This window comes from Orcinus orca, chromosome 10 (assembly GCF_937001465.1).
Source record: "Orcinus orca chromosome 10, mOrcOrc1.1, whole genome shotgun sequence".
In the NCBI taxonomy this organism is placed as follows: domain Eukaryota; kingdom Metazoa; phylum Chordata; class Mammalia; order Artiodactyla; family Delphinidae; genus Orcinus; species Orcinus orca.
Genome location: NC_064568.1, coordinates 83,066,789 through 83,084,940, shown reverse-complemented (window position 1 = coordinate 83,084,940; position 18,152 = coordinate 83,066,789). Strand labels below are relative to the sequence as shown.

Sequence of the window (18,152 nt, the reverse complement as noted above, 5' to 3'; positions counted from 1 at the left end):
TCAAGATCATCTTGAGTGTGGAATCAGATGTGTACCTGCCTCAAGAAAAGCAGATGGGAATTTCCTGGCGGCCCAGTGATTGGGAGTCTGCACTTCTACTGCAGGGAGCATGGGTTCAATCCCTGGTCGGGGAACTGGGATCCGGCAAGCTGGGCAGCCAAAAAAAAAAAAAAAAAAAAAGGCAGGAGAATGAGGACCCCTGGGGGACTAGGATTTATGTGCTGGGACCAGGTTTCCACCCTAATAACGATCCTTACCTCCCAGGTACTCTCTGACAGGTACCATGGCAAGTGCCCTAGGTAACTTATCCAGGTCATCCTCAGACCTATCCTAGGAAGCAAGTACTTTCATTATCCTCATCTGGCAGGTAAAGAAATGGAGGCTCTAAGAGAATGAGAAACTCACCTAGGATTTAAGAGTGGGCCTGTGGGACTACACGTTCCCATAGTTACCAGCACAAGAGCACCCATCCTCTTCTCCCCACCACTCTGCCAGGCTGGCCATCCTCCCACAAGCTGAACCCCTCATCTCTCACCTGAACGGCCCCCACACCACCTCCTACCCAGACTGACCTGTGTGGATCCCTTGGTCAGGCAGCCCATATCCTGGGGGTGTTCTGCTCACATCCCTGTCTGAGGTTCCTGAGCCCCCAGTCCCAAAGCTTAAGCAGGGGGAGATGAAATGAAAACCTTGCTTAAGCCAAGGCATTTGTCTGGTGTCAGATCTCTCCACTGCTAATGGACCTCAGTGAGTGACTTACACTCGCTAAGCCTCAATTTCCTCATCTGTAAAATCGGATAATGAAACCTATTATGCTACACGCAAGATAGTTGCAAGCATTGAAATGGGAAAGCCTCATGCCTTGAACAAAGCAGGACTTCAATAAATGTTCCTTTTCTTTATTCCCAGGTGTTCTGAAGAACGCAGCTTGAAGGGTGTGTGTATATGCACATGTGTATGTGTGTGTGGCGTGTGTGTGTGTGTGTGTCCAAGCAGTTAATTCCCCAGATTCCTTCTGGCCTTTGACACTGGTGTTAGGAGAGAGCACCCACCCTGGAAACCCTCTGCTTAACAAGGGAGAGTCAGAGACTTGAGTGTCCAATTCCATTTTGCTGCCGGCCCCTCTGCTCATGAACCCACAAAGTCAAGTCGCTGAGCTCAGCATATTTACTGCCACTCAGCAGGGTGCGGGCCTGCTGAAAGACGGGGTCAGGCATTGCACCTGCACCCTGGGGACGGGATGCCCCAGCCAAGAAGGGCACAGGCTTCGACCGCTCTCAGACTTTGCAGGTGACGTGGTGTGGGGATCCTGCATGATGCAGGGTGACATTGGTCCCTGATGGGAGGTGGAGGAGGGAGCAGAGCTGAGGGAGAGAAAGAGATAGAGGGCGAGGTGTGAGATGGTCTCACTCACACCCCGGAGACAGCCAGAGGCCCAAGCTGACTCACAAATGCACTCCAAGTTCACACAGCCCCATCCTTTTCCCTCCCCAAGGACTACCTTCTCGAGCAGTCCCAGGAAGCTGGAATCATAGGAGGAATTTGCCAGAAAGGAGTCCTTCATCTTCAGTTGCAAAGTCATTTCTGACCCTAGGGATCCAAAAGCACAGCTTAGGGCCCAGCCACCAGGGCTGGATTCCCTCAGAGATGCAGGCAACCCCTCCTGCCCCACGCCCACCCGAGTTCCTCTTCCCTGACAAGGCCCTTCCAGACCCTCTCGCTGCAGGAGTTCAGCCCCGAACACTCAGGAGCTCAGGACTAGGGTGCCTCCATCTCTCTCATTCCCTTTCTCGGACCCTTGTCTTGGGCACCCAGGTGTCTAGCCTTCCAGACCTTACCTGTTCCCTGTGAGCTGGCGAGGAGGGTCAGGAGGATGAAGAGGGACAGCCCAGCCCCCATCGCGGCTCTATCGCTTCTTGCTTCTCAGATGGACAGAAGAGATGTCTGAAGGCCTGCTGGTCTCTCCTTAACTGGCCTGCCTTCCTACTCCCCACTCAATCCTTAGCACAGGTGTGTGTGGGGAGATGGGAGGGGGAAGCTGGGTAACTGGACTTGCCAGTTCTCTCAGTTTGGCTCTAAGGACCCAGGAGAGGGCCATTCACTGGGCTGCTGGGGAAATAGAGGGTGGTCCCCTTTCCTCGATCCTGCGCCCCACTTCTCCCCCATGTCTCGAGGCTTGAGGGGGTGGGTCCCTGGTCACACAGAGAGGGAAGCTGAGGGTGTCCCTCTGTGCAGGTGTCTGGGCCCCACCCAAGCCTGGGCCTCTCATTGCTCTTTAGGGATTAATTATTAACTGCAATTAATTTCTATCATCCATGTCACCGAAGGGCTCAGGAATGTGGGCCCAAAATGGAGGGGTGGATTAGGACAAGTTCTTCCCAAACCCAGGTGTTCTGTTACCGCAGCCATAGTGGCCTTCTAGGTGAGGAATCTGGGTAAGGGGGAACTTTCGTCTTTGAATATTTTGTTTTAGTTGTTCTAAAATATCCTAGCTACTCAGGCAGGGACACGAATTTCATCAGATATCCGCCCCACCCCCTGCCTTGTGCACTCACGGCAAAAGGGACTCCCTCATCCTCCCAGCCAACACCCTTTCATAAGGCACTCAGAATGGCAAACACAAGGACAGATTTGTAGAGGGAATTTGGAGCCCATCTACTTTACCCTCTTTCTTTAAAACTGGAAAACAAAGGCTCAAAGAGGGTAAATGACTTACTAAGGTCACACAGTCAGTAGCAGAGAGATTAGAACCCATCCGTCATTCTGCCAGACACAGGGGTAAGCTCAACAGACGGATAAACTTGTCACGTAAACCCTCTAGAATGCACAAAGGCACATGCCCTTTGTCTTCTTAGCTGCCTCCCTTTTCATCTTCTCCCTCTTCCCTCCAAAACCAATGGGCCCCTGTACAGAGGGATGGAGGCAGAGAGGACCCTGGGCAGAGTCAGGGAGAAAAGTCAAAAGCAGGACCAGGCACCTTACCTTTGATAAAGGAGGCAAGAATATACAGTGGAGAAAAGACAGCCTCTTCAATAAGTGGTGCTGGGAAAACTGGACAGCTACATGTAAAAGAACGAAATTAGAACACTCCCTAACACCAACACAAAAATAAACTCAAAATGGATTAAAGACCTAAATGTAAGGCCAGACACTATCAAACTCTTAGAGGAAAACATAGGCAGAACACTCTATGACATAAATCACAGCAAGATCCTTTTTGACCCACCTCCTGGGGAAATGGAAATAAAAACAAAAATAAACAAATGGGATCTAATGAAACTTAAAAGCTTTTGCACAGCAAAGGAAACCATAAACAAGATGAAAAGACAACCCTCAGAATGGGATAAAATATTTGCAAATGAAGCAACTGACAAAGGATTAATCTCCAAAATTTACAAGCAGCTCATGCAGCTCAATATCAAAAAAAACAAACAACCCAATCCAAAAATGGGCAGAAGACCTAGACAGACATTTCTCCAAAGAAGATATACAGATTGCCAACAAACACAAGAAAGAATGCTCAACATCATTAATCATTAGAGAAATGCAAAACAAAACTACAATGAGATATCACCTCACACCAGTCAGAATGGCCATCATCAAAAAATCTAGAAACAATAAATGTTGGAGAGGGTGTGGAGAAAAGGGAACCCTCTTGCACTGTTGGTGGGAATGTAAATTGATACAGCCACTATGGAGAACGGTATGGAGGTTCCTTAAAAAGCTGAACATAGAATTACCATATAACCCAGCAATCCCACTACTGGGCATATACCCAGAGAAAACCATAGTTCAAAAAGACACATGCACCCCAATGTTCATTGCAGCACTATTTACAATAGCCAGGGCATGGAAGCAACCTAAGTGTCCATCGACAGATGAATGGATAAAGAAGATGTAGCACATATGTACAATGGAATATTAGTCAGCCATAAAAAGAAACGAAATTGAGTTATTTGTAGTGAGGTGGATGGACCTAGAGTGAGTCATACACAGTGAAGTAAGTCAGAAAGAGAAAAACAAATACTGTATGCTAACATATATATATGGAATCTAAAAAAAAAAAAAAGGTCATGAAGAACCTAGGGGCAGGATGGGAATAAAGACACAGACCTACTGGAGAATGGACTTGAGGATACGGGGAGGGGGAAGGGTAAGTTGTGACAAAGTGAGAGAGTGGCATGAACATATATACACTACCAAATGTAAAACCGATAGGTAGTGGGAAGCAGCCACATAGCACAGGGTGCCACAGCTCAGTGCTTTGTGACCACCTAGAGGGGTGGGATAGGGAGGGTGGGAGGGAGGGAGACGCAAGAGGGAAGAGATATGGGAATATATGTATATGTATAACTGATTCACTTTGTTATAAAGCAGAAACTAACACACCATTGTAAAGCAATTATACTCCAATAAAGATGTTACAGGGCTTCCCTGGTGGCGCAGCGGTTGACAGTCCGCCTGCCGATGCAGGGGACACGGGTTCGTGCCCCGGTCCGGGAAGATTCCACATGCCGTGGAGCGGCTGAGCCCGTGAGCCATGGTCGCTGAGCCTGCACATCCGGAGCCTGTGCTCCGCAACGGGAGAGGCCACGACAGTAAGAGGCCTGAGTACCGCAAAAAAAAAAAAAAAAAAAAAAGTTACAAAAAAAAAAAAAAAAGCAGGACCAGGGAAATGGAGAGATGGAGGGAGACACTGTCTATCCCATAAAAGTAAACAAAGTGTGATCCCAGGGCTCCCAGACTTGTACTGGAGAGCAGGAAGCCCAGAGTGGGAAGAATTAATAGACAAAAAGATCATCAGACATAGGAGGTAAAAGCAAGGGTGAGAAGGTGGGAACATAGAGAGATGCCTTGGGGCATCTGAGTCCTCTTAAGAGGAGAGTGGGAGCATGCCCATGTCTTTCTCAGCTGGCCCTCTTCTTTCCATGTAATCATAGCTGAGGCTTCTGCGTGCTAGGCACCTTAGAAACATTATTTCCTTTAATGCTCATTATGGCCCTTTGAAGTCCCAGTTTTAGGGGTGAAGAAACGAAGACTTCAATAGGTCATGTGACTTGCCCAAGCCTGCACAGCTTAGAAGTGGTGGATTCCGGTGCGGTGGATTTAGAGCTGGGTTCTGAACTTGCTCGTTGCACTGTCTCTGAACATGATGATTGTCTTACCAGGTGTCTCTCTTCTCCAGTCACCCCTTCTCAGCCAAACAAATGGAAAGCTCTGTGGGCTGCAGCCATTGGGAATGAAGGATGACCCAGGTGTTCACCCTCCTGCCCTGCCTTGGGCTCTCCTAAGAGTCAGATGCAGTCCCCAGATAGTGACGTTCTCCACCCACACCCAGCTCCCAAATCCTGCTTCCACAAGGGACCCGTATATCCTCACCCGCAATGGTTATACTTCTAGGAGCAAGAGGACCTTGGGAAATAGGACACCTGGGTCTCTTCCCTTTGAAGAGGGCCTCGGCTGGGGACTGACTTGGGCCTGGGGGTTAGATCCCTAATCTGGAAAGAGCCTGAGAGCCTGGTAGGGGAGTCCTCAGGATCTTACTCACTCTCCCCCTCACCCAGGGCTTCCTGGGATCAGGCTGGGACAGGTTAGTCCCCTAGGGACAGCTTGGTGGCCTCTCCCTGGGGATGGAGATTCTGGTGTTGATGGAGGCCCCGGCACACCTGGCTCTCCCGAAACTTGTAATAAGGCCTCAAAGCCTTTAAAGAGGCGGGGAGACAGTCCTGGAAACGCACCTCAGCGGGCATCATGGACGCTGCACTGGTGCTACTCTTGGGCCTGCAGGCCTTGGCTGGCTACGGTGAGCACCCAGGCTCTGACGTGAGGCACTGGGATCAAGATGTGGACTCTGGACCCAGGGAGATGGCCAACTCTTCTAACACCATCTTATCGTCTTTCTTCTTCTTCCAACAGCTCAGCTGATCCCATTGGGGACCTCTAACTCTGGAGGCATCTCCATCACCTCTGGGGATGTCTCTGCTGGTCTCCCAACTGCCTCTGGGGATAACTCTGCAGGTCTCCCTACCATCTCTGTGAGCTTCTCAGTTTCTTCAACATCTGGGGCTTTGCCCAGCAGTCCTCAGACTTTAGATCTGACCATTTTGGGGAGCACGACAGGAGTGGTATCAGCTTTGCCAGGTGATACTTCTGTTGCTCAGTCCATCTCTGAAGAACTCCTTGGCTTGGTCCATGGCATTGGGTGGGGGCTTCCTGTGTTCAGCCCTGAGTAAGTTGTTAGTTCCCTGGAACCTCATTGAAGCAGTATCCTGGCCTTGGTGGCTATAAAAAGGCTCCCCTTCTGCTTTTCAACTCATCAACTTTTTCTCTTAGTGCCTTTTGTATCCTGCCTAAGACATTTTTTTGCCTACTTCAAGGTCATGAAGATATTCTACTACATGTTCTTCCAGAAACTTTATTATTTTTGCTTTCAAATTTAAACCTATTATGCATCTCAGATTAATTTCTGTGTATGGAGTGAGGTAGGGGTCAAGATTCCTTTTCTCCCCTTACAGATAACCAGTTGCCCCAGAACAATTCATTTCAAAGACCCTCCCTCTCTCCCCACCATTGAAATGTGTGAGTCACTTTATCAAAAGTCAAGTGACCATGTATGTGTGGGTCTATTTCCGGACTCTCTCCTGTTCTGTCTGTTCTTACTCCAGTGCCACAGTCCTTAATGTCTGCAGCTTTGCAGCAAGACTTGAGGTCTGCTAGTGTAAGTCTTCCACTTTTGTTTTTCTTTAAGACTGTCTTAGCTATTCTCAGTCCTTTCATTTTCATTGAATCAGTTTGTCAATTTCTACCGAAAACGTGCTAGGATTTCAATTGAGGGGGCACTGGATGGAATTTCTGCTTCTGTTCTCACTCACATCTCCTCTAGCTGTTTTCCCCTCTGCCTTTCTGGGATCTTTCTCGGCCACAACAGCCCCTGGAACTGCTTCACCTGTGCCTGGGACTTCCACACCAAGTGGAGCTGTCTCAGGAAGTTCCACTGCCACCACAGCTGGGGCGGCCACCAGCTCAGCGTCCCAACCTGAGCTCAGCGTCCCGACCTGTAAGGTGCTCTTGTTTGCATTGGGTCATTGACCTGCAGGCAGCTCGGCTCCTGGAGAGGAGTGTAGGGACAGGCATTAGGACCTGCTTTCAACTGTGTTTTGAGTATGTCTGAGGATGTCTCCAATACTTAAAAGGGTTTCGGTTTCCCCTCAAGCCTCTGGTTCGACCAGCAGCCAGATGTCTGGTTACCTGATTGCTTCCTCAAAAGGTTTTCAACTTTACTCCTCGTGGCCCAGTCTGTCTTTCCAGGGCAACAAGCATCCCCTCCACAGATTCTGTCCTCCCTCGTCCCTCTGTCTCCCTCCTCCCCTCCCCTTCAATCCTAGTCTCCCCATCAGGCAGTCTGAGGGCAGGAAATGAGTGGAGGGAAAACACACAACCGACTCTGGCTCCCCTTAGAGATCAGAGTTAGTGTGGGGCGGTGGGAGGACAGGGGGGCTCAGAAGAAGGAGAGAGACCCACCCAGGGACCCTCACAGTGCAGAGACATCACAGATGGAGAGAGACGCGGACAATAGAGCCTGCGATATGGAGGAAGGTTCAGAAAGATGGAGAGACGTGGATGTCAGTGAGGACTTTAGAGACTGACAGACACGTCCACAGGTGTTGGGAAGAGCTGACTGGGGCTTGGAGTGAAGCCCTTTAAAACCCCCTCCACTGAGATTCTGTTCCCGAGATGACAAGACAGAACTCCACAGAGAAACGTGGTCTTAGAGTTACATAGATGTCAGAGTCACAGAAGGAAGGATGGAAAGTCACAGAGGGCAGTGGGGGTCAGGGGGTTGAAGTCTCCTTGTGTTCCTCAGCCCAAAGCCACAGGAGAAGGGCTCTGTCCCTGACTGGGCCATTGTGTTGATCACTCTCACTTTGGTGGCAGCAACTGTCAGCCTACTGTATGGTATCAAAAAGGTGAGTGGGGGGCTTCCCTGGTGGCGCAGTGGTTGAGAGTCCGCCTGCCGATGCAGGGGACACAGGTTCGTGCCCCGGTCCGGGAAGATCCCACATGCTGCGGAGAGGCTGGGCCCGTGAGCCATGGCCACTGAGCCTGCACATCTGGAGCCTGTGCTCCGCAACGGGAGAGGCCACAACAGTGAGAGGCCCACGTACTGCAAAAAAAAAAAAAAAAAAAAAAAAGGTGAGTGGGGACTTCCCTGGCAGTCCAGTGGTTAAGACTTCGCCTTCCAATGCAGGGGGTGCAGGTTCAATCCCTAGCAGGGGAGCTAAGATCCCACATGCCTCACAGCCAAAAAACCAAAACATAAAACAGAAGCAATATTGTAAACAATTCAATAAAGACTTTAAAAATGGTCCACATCAAAAAAATCTTAAAAAAAAAAAAGGTGAGTGAAGCTATGGTCCAAATGTGTGGGTCCCTGAGGCCAGTGGAGCTGGGACCTGGTGCCCCAGGACTCTGAGAAGAACAGGGGCTTCAGGGTAAAAGATGACAGCTTGCCACACTTAGGGAGGGATGAGGGGAAAAGGGAACCGCAGTTTGGGTGGCTGAGAGGAAACACTGACCGGGCAGGAATGGGGGTTTGGGGCCACTGAAAGAGAGGCTTGGGAGCGCTGCGGGCTGACCAGCCCATGGAGGTGCTAAATTCAGCTCTAGGCAGTGAAGAATCAACTCTGTGAAGTTAGTTTATAACCTGGGTTTTGAATCCTGGCTTTGTCATTATAGCTGTGTGACCTCGTGCAAGTTACTTAACCTTTCTGTGCTCCATATTCCTCATTAATAATAACTAATAATGTATAATAATAACACTTAAATAACACTTATTATGTGCCAGGTACTGTACATATTTTAGTTCACAGCAGCCCTGTGATATAAGCAGTATTACTGTCCCTTATTCTACTAAGGCCTGGGTCCTTGGGGGAAAGCGTGGGGTAGCAGACTAGTGGAAACAGGAGTTGTCAGTCAGCCCTGCGTCTAGATGAAGCCGCAGGGGAGGGGGTCTGCCTCTGCCTCAGTCTCCCCATCCTTCAGGACGCTTTGCCTGGGAGGAAGGCTGCCCAGTTCTGAGCAGTTAGGCGCCTGACTCCATGGAGCTTAATTAATCTCCCATTAATTGCATTAACGAGCAGTTGGCCGCTCCTCTTCCCTCCCATTCCAGCCCTGCCTAGGGCTTAGGGACCAGTCATGCCAAGTACTGAGACGGATTCACATATTGGCCCTCTAGTCCTCCCATGAGCCCCACTGCCCCAGGGCCCTGGCCTCCTGCCCTCTGGGTCCAGCCCTCTCCACTCCCTCTGCCTGTTCCACGTCCCCCTAGAGGCAGTAGCCAGCCCTGGCTTCCACTCCATTCGGCCGAGTCAACACTATTGATTGTCTCCTGTGTGCCAGGCCCTGTCCCAGGTGCTGGGGATGCAGCAGACCTCACCTGCAGGGTGCTGACTTCCAGTAGCGGAGACCCACAGTGAACAAATTAAGTGGGCGATAGGGGCAGTGACTGAGACACCTGGACCCATGGCTTTCTCTCTCCTTAGAGTCCCAGGTAGCCTGTCCTCCCCTTACTCCAGCCTCAGCCACTGTCTCTTGGGAACGCAGTGTATGAATTTTGACAGTCTCTGAGCTACTGTTTGCTTCAGGCATGGAATCAGGACAAAGGGGAGAGAGAGACTCCAGGGAGCTCCTAGAAATGAGAGGTCTGCTTTTCTGTTTAGGGGTGGATGGGGGCTTGCAGGCAAAGAGACTGCCACTGGGTTGAGGTGGGAGAGGACGGGGTGGGGGGAGAGGGAAGGCAGAGCCCCTGTCCACTGAGCATCTCTGCCAAAGATCTTGCCTTCAGTGCCTCTGGGTGGCCTGGACCTGCTGGCATCCCTGGTGAGGAATGTCAGTCCCTGGGGTTCCATAGCTGTCTTGTCTCTGCCACTGCCCCCACTGTCCCCACTTCTTGTGTCATCTCTGGACACCTGGAAGCACCTGTCTCTGCTATGTGAGGGCTTTCCCCCTTCTCTGCTCTTTCACCTGATACTCATGGACAGCTCCACCCAGGGCAAAAAGAGTGACCTTGTGTGAGTAAGGGGTGTGGAGAGCTGGGCTGACACGAGAGAAGTGGGAGGGGGAATGTGCAGCTGGAGAAGAACCAGAATTTGAACCTCCTCCCAGAATCCAGGCATTCAACCAGCCCCCTCCCCATCTGGCCCCAGGCAGAACTCAGTCCTTCTGGAACCCATCATCTGCTCCCCACCTGCCCAGAACCCTGGAGGCTGCCCACCCAACCCCTCACCTTCCACTGGGGCTGGGGCAGGAGTCTGTCCCTCCCAGTTGCCTTTCCCTGCCCCCAGATCCCACCCTTTCAGTAGGCATCCACGTACCTCACTTCATGACGAAGCAGCTGCGGTCTCCCGTTATCAGGGCACCCCTGTGGGGTGGGGCAGTTCTATTTGTTTAAGATTTAGGCCTGAGGGGCCCCAGCCCCAATGACGTCAAACCTGGGCCCATATAAGCTGAGGGGACTCCAGCCCATGGCCTCAAGCAGCCATCCATCTCCAACATGGCTCAGCCGGCCCACTGCATCCATTCCATCTTTCGCCTCCAGTGCTGCTTCCTCTTCCTTCTAGCTTCCTGGGAGGCAGGTAAGGTGCCCTCAGAGACGAAGGGGTCATCATCACATGGGGGGATAGAAAATAGAGGGGCGTTGTTTCTTAGCATTCATACGGTTGAACGACCGATCACAGAAATGAACAGCAAGTGACTATGTGGTGGGAAAGGGGGTGGGTTGGGAGCTACTACATACAGCTGCCTGGGGTGTACACTGCTCAAGTTCGCCATCTAAGGGGCATGTCGGAGGTGAATTACAGCCTATGCGCTGCTCCTCAAGACATGGCCTGCAAGGCTGCAGCCACCAGAGGGGGACTTCTTTTAGTCTGGATAAAGACGCTGGCTGGGCTGGCAGTCCTGGGTAGGCAGCGGCAGGGATCTTACACTCCCTGAGCCCCTGCTCTGTGCAGGGAATTCACAGGCGCTCGAGGGAGGTACTTCATCTCATTTCATGTCCTCAAATCCCCTGAGGTGGTTAGTAATGTCCCATTTTATAGTGAGGCGAATGAGACTCAGAGAGGTAAAGGGCTTGTCCAAAGTCACAGAGGCAAGCTGGGGTTCCACCATGCCACCCCCGCCGCTGTCCTCAGGGGGCATAAGGTGCATTTCTTTCCCAAGAGCCCTGCTCAGTTCTGATCTGGGTTCCAGCCCTGACTCTGGCCCATGTACTTAGTCTGGGCTTCTGTAAAATGGGAAGGATGCCGCCTGGCTGACATGAAGTTACTATGTGCTTGGCGTTGTTCTAGGCACTTCGTCTGTGTTTACTTATTAATCCGCACGACAACTCGATAAGGTGTGTATGGTTTTATCCCCGTTTTACAGTTGGGAAACATCCCAAGGCTTTGGTAAGAAAGTGAATATAGAAAAGTTTGGCGGTGGCCTATAGGGGGAAAAATTGTTTTAAAAAAGTGGATATACATATATGTATAACTGATTCACTTTGCTGTACACCTGAAATGAACACAACATTGTATATCAACTATACTCCAATAAAAATTTAAGAAAAGAGGGCTTCCCTGGTGGCACAGTGGTTAAGAGTCCACCTGCCGATGCAGGGGACGTGGGTTCGGGCCCTGGTCCGGGAAGATCCCGCATGCTGCGGAGCAACTGGGCCCACGCGCCGCAGCTGCTGAGCCTGCGCTCTAGAGCCCGCGAGCCACGGCTGCTGGGGTGCCCAGGCCTAGGGCTTGTGCTCCGCAGCTAGAGAGGCCACCGCAATGAGAGGCCCGCACACTGCAGCGAAGGGTGACCCCTGCTCACTGCAGCTGGAGAGGGCCAGAGTACAACAACGAAGACACAACCCAGCCAAAAATAAATAAAATTAAGTAAATTAAAAAAAAAAAAGAGGTGCTGAATCATTTAAAAAAAAAAAGAAAAGAAAATTTGACAAGCAAAATAGACCCTATAAGATAAAGTGAAATTGCAAAATTAGTTCACTTAGTTAAGAGAATTTTGTGACTGAACTTGGGGAGCAGAGATGCCCAAACACAGGGGCAGCTTGGAGGGGCCTGGGCAATTCAGAGGAGGGTCTTACAAGGTAGACACTTGGCAAAAATAGATTCAGAGAGACTCTCTACGTACTGCGTAGGGTCATCCACGGTAACAGAGTTGATGATCCCAAACCAGGCCCGGGAAGGTTGTGAGTCTGGGTGCTCTGGGCAGCACTGTGGGCAGGGGAAGCAGCAGCTTATCCTTCCAATGGTATTTGATCGAGGGTGATGTTAGAGGAAGTTTCTCCTTCCCTGAGCTCAGGGTCACGCTGGGGCCGGAGGGGATGCGAGCTGGTGACTGGGCAGATGGTGGACGGCAGGGGCAGGGGCAGGGGCTGAGGAATCTCTAAGTTGTCTCTGCTGGGTCTCAGCAGTGTCTTGATTTGATGCCCTTCCCCCCACCTCGAGGGTCTGGGGACAGAGGCATCAGAGCCGCCCTGAGCCGCCCACCACCCAGTCCCACGCACCTTCTTTTCCCCTTCCTGTCAGGCTGATTTTCTCACCTGCCGCTCTCCCTCCTCTCCTGTCCTGCTGCTGCTGAGGAAGAGGAACTCGTAGGGGTCAGAAGGGGATGAATCCTGAATCATCTCCACACACATTCACTTTTTTCCCTCACATTCACTTTTTTTTTTTACAGTTTATTTCATTTTTATTTTTTAAATTTTATTTATCTTATTTATTTTTCGCTGTGTCGGGTCTTTGTTGCTGCATGCGAGCTTTTCTCTAGTTGCAGCGAGCGGGGGCTGCTCTTCGCTGCAGTGCGCAGGCTTCTCATTGTGGGGGCTTCTCTTGTTGCGGAGCACAGGCCCTAGAGTGCACGAGCTTCAGTAGCTGTGGCACACAGGCTCAGTAGTTGTTGCTCCCGGGCTATAGAGCTCAGGCTCAGTAGTTGTGGCGCGGGGGCTTAGTTGCTCCGAGGCATGTGGGATCTTCCCAGACCAGGGATCGAACATGTGCCCCCTGCATTGGCAGGTGGATTCTCAACCACTGCACCACCAGGGAAGTCCCTCTTCACATTCACTTTTGAGGTAGATTTTCTCTGAGGCACAGGACAGGCACAGGGCACACTCAAGATCCGAATTCTGGAGCAGGACACTCTGGGCTCTGTGTGTGTGGTGTGGGAGACAGCCACGCTAGAGCTTGGCTGGCTGGGATGCAGGGGACGGGTGGGGAGGGAAGAGCCGCTGGGCGCTCAGATTCTGCAGAGAAGAGCAAGGGGGTGATAGGTGAGGGAGGGCTTGAGTCTGGGGTGGGGTTGGAATGGAGTCAGGGTGCAAGTGGAGTGTGAGTCAGGGCTGACACATAAGTGTGTCCAGCAGACGGTGCGGCCAGGGTAGGGAGGGAAGAGTGACAAGAGGAGTGGATGAAGACCTTTAGCCCACAGGTCTGGGGTATGCCCTGTCACTTATCCACAGGACCAGTCAATACCCAGACTCAGATAACTAGATCCTAGAACCCCAGAGTCGGCATCATGCAGCCACAGAACCACAGGTGCAGCATCTAGATTAAATCATCACTGAAGAAAGCACAGACGGGGCTGAGGTCCTGCCTGAGGAGAATCTAAAAAAAGACATTTTCCTATAGTAAATGTTATTTGATTTAATTTCTATGACAAAAATAATATATGCTCAATCTAGAAGCTGAAAAATGGAAAAAATTAGAAAGAAAAAGAAAATCTTTTCTAATACTCTGTAGTTGTCCATGCAAACACTTGAGTGTTTTTCCCTTTTATCTTTTTTTACTATGTCTGTGTTTTAGGTCACATATTGAACTTAAACTGTATAGACACTTTAACAAACATTTATGCACATTATTGCAAATGGAGTAAGCCATTTTTGAGGGACTCTTTTGCGTGAGGCTGCTCTAACAGCGACTCCATAACACGAGTCACTTAGTAGGATGTCCATCTTCTTTTCAAACCAGTGCATGAAGCAGATAGAACAGACCCTTGGAACTGTACATAGTTTTGATGCTGTGGGATTTGTTTTTACTCTTTTATCCAGGCTGAGTATCTACTACCAGTGTCTTGTGCTAAAGCCAGGTTTTGCTCTCTACCTATACCTCAGTGACCAAAACAGTTCTTTTCTGACCATTATTATAGTCAGTGAAATGAATATCTTATGGTGGAAACTTCCTAGGAAAAGAAAGTTGCTACCAATGACAGATCTACTGGGGAGAAGAGATGGTCATCTCAACCTGGGGGTTAGGTCACTGATTTGCCTCAAGGCTCAGGACCAAGGAATCCCTTGAGCTTCAACTCCAGATTTTATAATCAATGGTTCCACAACTATGTGATGCTGGAATTCTAAAATCTAATTATCTGAGTCTAGTTATTGACTATGTGGCTCCTGTGATTAAATAACGACCAATATCCCAAAACGGGTGGGCGAGAGACCTTCTTTCAACATCTTTTCATCTCAGGGCTCAATTACTTAACATAGCAGAAGTTACCCTTGGTCTCCCAACCTTTGGAGGCCACAATTATGTTTGTTTTCTTACTTAATATGCATAATGAAAGGTTGTTGGCATGGCTTCTGAAGAGTTTTCATCAGTCTTAAAATATTGTCTCATTCATCCATTCAACAAATACTTATGAAGTGCCTCCTATGGGCCAAACATTGCTCTGGGCTGGAGACCTAGGCAATGAATAAAACACATAAAAGTCCCTGCCACTGGGGGAAGTAAACCGCACTTGTAATACATTAGAAACTGGTGAGTGCAATGCTGATAAAACACAGCAAGGGGAAGCGGCTCAGGAATGTGTGGGGTGGGGGTGGGGGGGTGGGGGGTATTGAAGGTGTGGTCAAGGTAGACGCAGAAGTATATGGGGTGGGGGTGGGGGGAAGCCAGGAGAGACACCTGGAGCTGCAGAAGACAGGAGGGCAAGGCCACAGGCTCAGGCTCCCCTTACTACCAGGAGAAGAGCAGAGCAAAGTATGAGATTGTTTCAAAGACTACAACCTGAATTCAGCAAACACTTTAAAGAGTCTTCTATGCTCCAGAGTCTTCTATGCTCCATACTTCCTTTAGTCCTCACACTAAACTGGTAGGTTGACATCATCGTTATTTACCGTTGAGGACATGGGGCTTCGGAGCATTTAAGTGACCTGAGTAAGGATGCAAACCTAGTGAGGGATAGTGCCTGGACTCTATCCTCTCCTCTGATTCTTTAAGGCCAGTGGAATTTGCCACTCCGGGCTGCCGCCTGCACATTTATTCACTCCATGGATACTTAGTCATCTCCTATCACATTTAAAAGCATCTGGGGTGTAGTGAAAAGCCTCTGCCAATCACTCACCTTCTTTGAACTTCCTTTCCTCACCTGTAAAAGAGTAAGATCGTACACTTGCCTCACAAGTTCGTGGTGAAGATTAAATAAACAAATATATGTTTTTGGTCTTTTTTTTTTTTAACCCACTGAGTTGTACACTTTATTTATTTATTTGGTTGCACTGGGTCTTAGTTGCGGCTCACAGGCTCCTTAGTTGTGGCATGAGAACTCTTAGTTGTGGCATGCATGTGGGATCTAGTTCCCTGACTAAGGATCGAACCCAGGCCCCCTGCATTGGGAGTGCCGAGTCTTATCCACTGCACCACCAGGGAAGTCCCTAAACAAATATATGAACATCATCTTTCAGAGGTTCCACAAATGTCAGTGTTCTTCCTTCCCCAAGAGACTGGGCTGACCTATAGGCTGTATAGTGTGGTCTTAACCGGTTAAAGCCTGGTCCTGGGAGCCCAGAATGCATGTTCCAGTTCTGTCTCAACCTCTTGCTGAGTGTCCTTGGGGAGGTTACTTAACCTCTCTGAACCTTGTTTCCTCATCTATAAAAAGGGAGAATAACAAATAGTTCTCAACCTCAAATGGTTGTTGTAAAAAGTAAATGAGTTAATACATGCCCTCCTTCGTAGGACCTGCCTGTCTCCCAGTAAGTGTTCCAGAAAGGTTGGCCATTGCTGTGGCTGTGGGATTGTGTGCAAGTCACCATTGCTCCAAGAAATTCAAGTTTCTTGGCTGTAAAATAGGGACATTGACAGATTCTAAGATGCCTTGTGGGGAGCTGGGAGATCAATCACCTTAGAAGACAACCCAGAAAGAGAGTGACTATGAGGCAATTAGCTGAGCTCCTGGCCCCAAGAAGGGGCCCAATAAACAAGGGCCACGGTCGGTATTGCTGCCGAGGGAATCAGAGAATGGACCCGGCCTGGTGAAGTGAGGGCCTGGCAGTTCAGCCCTCCTCTCTCTCCCCAACCTTGAATCCCATCAGGGACTTGGGCTTCCCTCCTACCCTCACCCCCTTCTCGTCCACCCGTATTTCTTTCAAGGACTAAGTTCCCCAACCCTCAACCCTCTTAAGGAGTCAGCAGGGAGGTGGATGGATTGTGGTTTCCGGTGACTGGGAGTGTGTCCAGGCTCTGGTTGCCACCTTGAGTTAACAGAGTCTGGAAAGCTCAGTTATGTAACGACGCTATCTCTCTCACTTTTCCCGCTCTGCTGGCTCTTACTGTCCTGGTTAGATATCAGAGACATCTCCTCTGTTCCCACTGGTTGTTCTTCCATGGAATTAAGGCCCACATCTGTTCATTGATAGGGGTGTTTTCCCTCACTCCCTGTCCATAAACATAGTCGGTCCCTGCCAGAATCCAGCTGCCTTGTTCACACCTCCCAGGACCCCCAAGTCGATATCCTTTTCTTTCAGAAGGATCACCTTCATCTATCTCAGATGGCTTCAGGTGTGTGAAGAGGGGGAGCCAGTGGGGAACCATAAGGGTTGAGTCATCTCATCCGCTTCCCTGCATCCAGGTCAATCTTCATCACCAAAATGAAAGGTTCCCATCCCCCTCCTCTACCTACCGTCCATCCCTCTTCTTATCCTCTCACGCATCACCTGTGTCTACTTACTAATCTCTGTGGGAAGTCTTGCCAGAGGTCTCACCGCAGTCTCTCACACAGTCACATTTGGGATGGAGCTGGACTATTAAGGAAAGATAGAGATTCTGACATTTATTCCCTTTCCTCTCAGCTCTGCAGTGGAAAGGCAGCTCCATTCCATAAGTATATAAACTCTAAAACAGCACTTGCAGAGCAAAAGGCCAGTCAATATCTCCTCTCAAAATCTTACAATGTGATAAGCCGGACAGGGAGGTTGACAGGCACACAAACAACTGTAATGTCACGTTGAAGGTAGCAGGAAAGAGTAACTAACAAAGAATTTTTTGAGCACTGAAATGAAGCTGGATCTTATCTGCTTAGAACGATCAGGAAAGATGCCATACAGCTAGAAAGATCTGAACTTGAGAACTGAGGAGTAGAGGTGGAGAGGAGAGAGGTGGCATTGTTGCTGAAAGGACAGCCTCAACAAAGGTCCAGAGACTGGAGGTGAGAATGGGGATTAGATACCGGAGTATTCTGAAGAGACTGGCTGGGGAGATACATCTTGGGTAACAAAGGGACCCCGAGAGATGAGGTGAGAAGGGAAGCAGGGAAGAGCATGGAGGAAGTTTCTTATTTGCCTCTCTCCCTTCACAGGTGCTACCACACTTCAAGAACACCAGAAAACTCGTGAACACCCAACATCTGATCATTTTTCCTCTCTGGCTCAAGGCCCTGTTTCTATTAACTGCTCTGACCACACTGCTCTTCATTCAGAACACAGCTCCCCAGACCGCTCAAAATCTACAGAAACCCATAAGCGAAAACACCAATGCAATACCACACACCACTCCAAGCTGCTTCACCAGGACGTAGATAACTCCCAAAGCTCTGCAACTCAAGATGCTCCTCACACTTCTGAACAAAAACCCAGCATTCAAGGAAAAGACCTAATTACCGGGAACAAACACAACAATACTAATAACTCCACTAACACAGATAAAGGATCGGTTCACAAAAAACATCCAACCCCAGCGCCCAAAAGCAAGACAACTTGTCTTAAGAGCACAACAAAGAGACCAACAGTAACAAGTAACCCAGCTAAAACTACAACACCATGTACCACCTCAGACAAAACCACTGAAAAGACCACACAAAAGCCAGGAAAACCTAAAGAACAAAAACAAACA

At 49.6% G+C, this 18,152-nt stretch overlaps 1 protein-coding gene across 3 annotated transcripts; it reads right to left on the bottom strand.

Annotated features, from left to right (window-relative positions):
* Positions 1 to 452: 452 nt before the first annotated feature.
* Positions 453 to 10,495, bottom strand: SFTA2 (surfactant associated 2). Of its 3 annotated transcripts, none has more exons than XM_049715726.1 (6): positions 10,374 to 10,495; positions 4,390 to 4,607; positions 2,983 to 3,059; positions 1,839 to 2,000; positions 1,502 to 1,590; positions 453 to 1,364 (listed from the first exon to the last, which is right to left on the bottom strand). In XM_049715726.1, exons 4-6 carry the CDS (start codon positions 1,897 to 1,899, stop codon positions 1,278 to 1,280), a joined length of 237 nt encoding a protein of 78 aa, XP_049571683.1. In that variant the 5' UTR covers positions 1,900 to 2,000; positions 2,983 to 3,059; positions 4,390 to 4,607; positions 10,374 to 10,495; the 3' UTR covers positions 453 to 1,277. The 3 variants fall into 3 exon arrangements, with proteins under 3 accessions (XP_049571683.1, XP_049571684.1, XP_049571682.1); XM_049715727.1 differs by having other exon boundaries at positions 1,839 to 1,919; XM_049715725.1 differs by having other exon boundaries at positions 1,839 to 3,059.
* Positions 10,496 to 18,152: the final 7,657 nt, after the last annotated feature.

Excerpts from the sequence above, each read along its gene's own strand:
- SFTA2 (XM_049715725.1), bottom strand. The coding sequence starts at position 1,899 with ATGGGGGCTGGGCTGTCCCTCTTCATCCTCCTGACCCTCCTCGCCAGC. Across the intron at positions 1,591-1,838 it reads CGCCAGCTCACAGGGAACAG|GGTCAGAAATGACTTTGCAA; the intron begins GTAAGGTCTGGA and ends TTGGATCCCTAG. Across the intron at positions 1,365-1,501 it reads TCCTGGGACTGCTCGAGAAG|CTCTGCTCCCTCCTCCACCT; the intron begins GTAGTCCTTGGG and ends TCTCTCCCTCAG.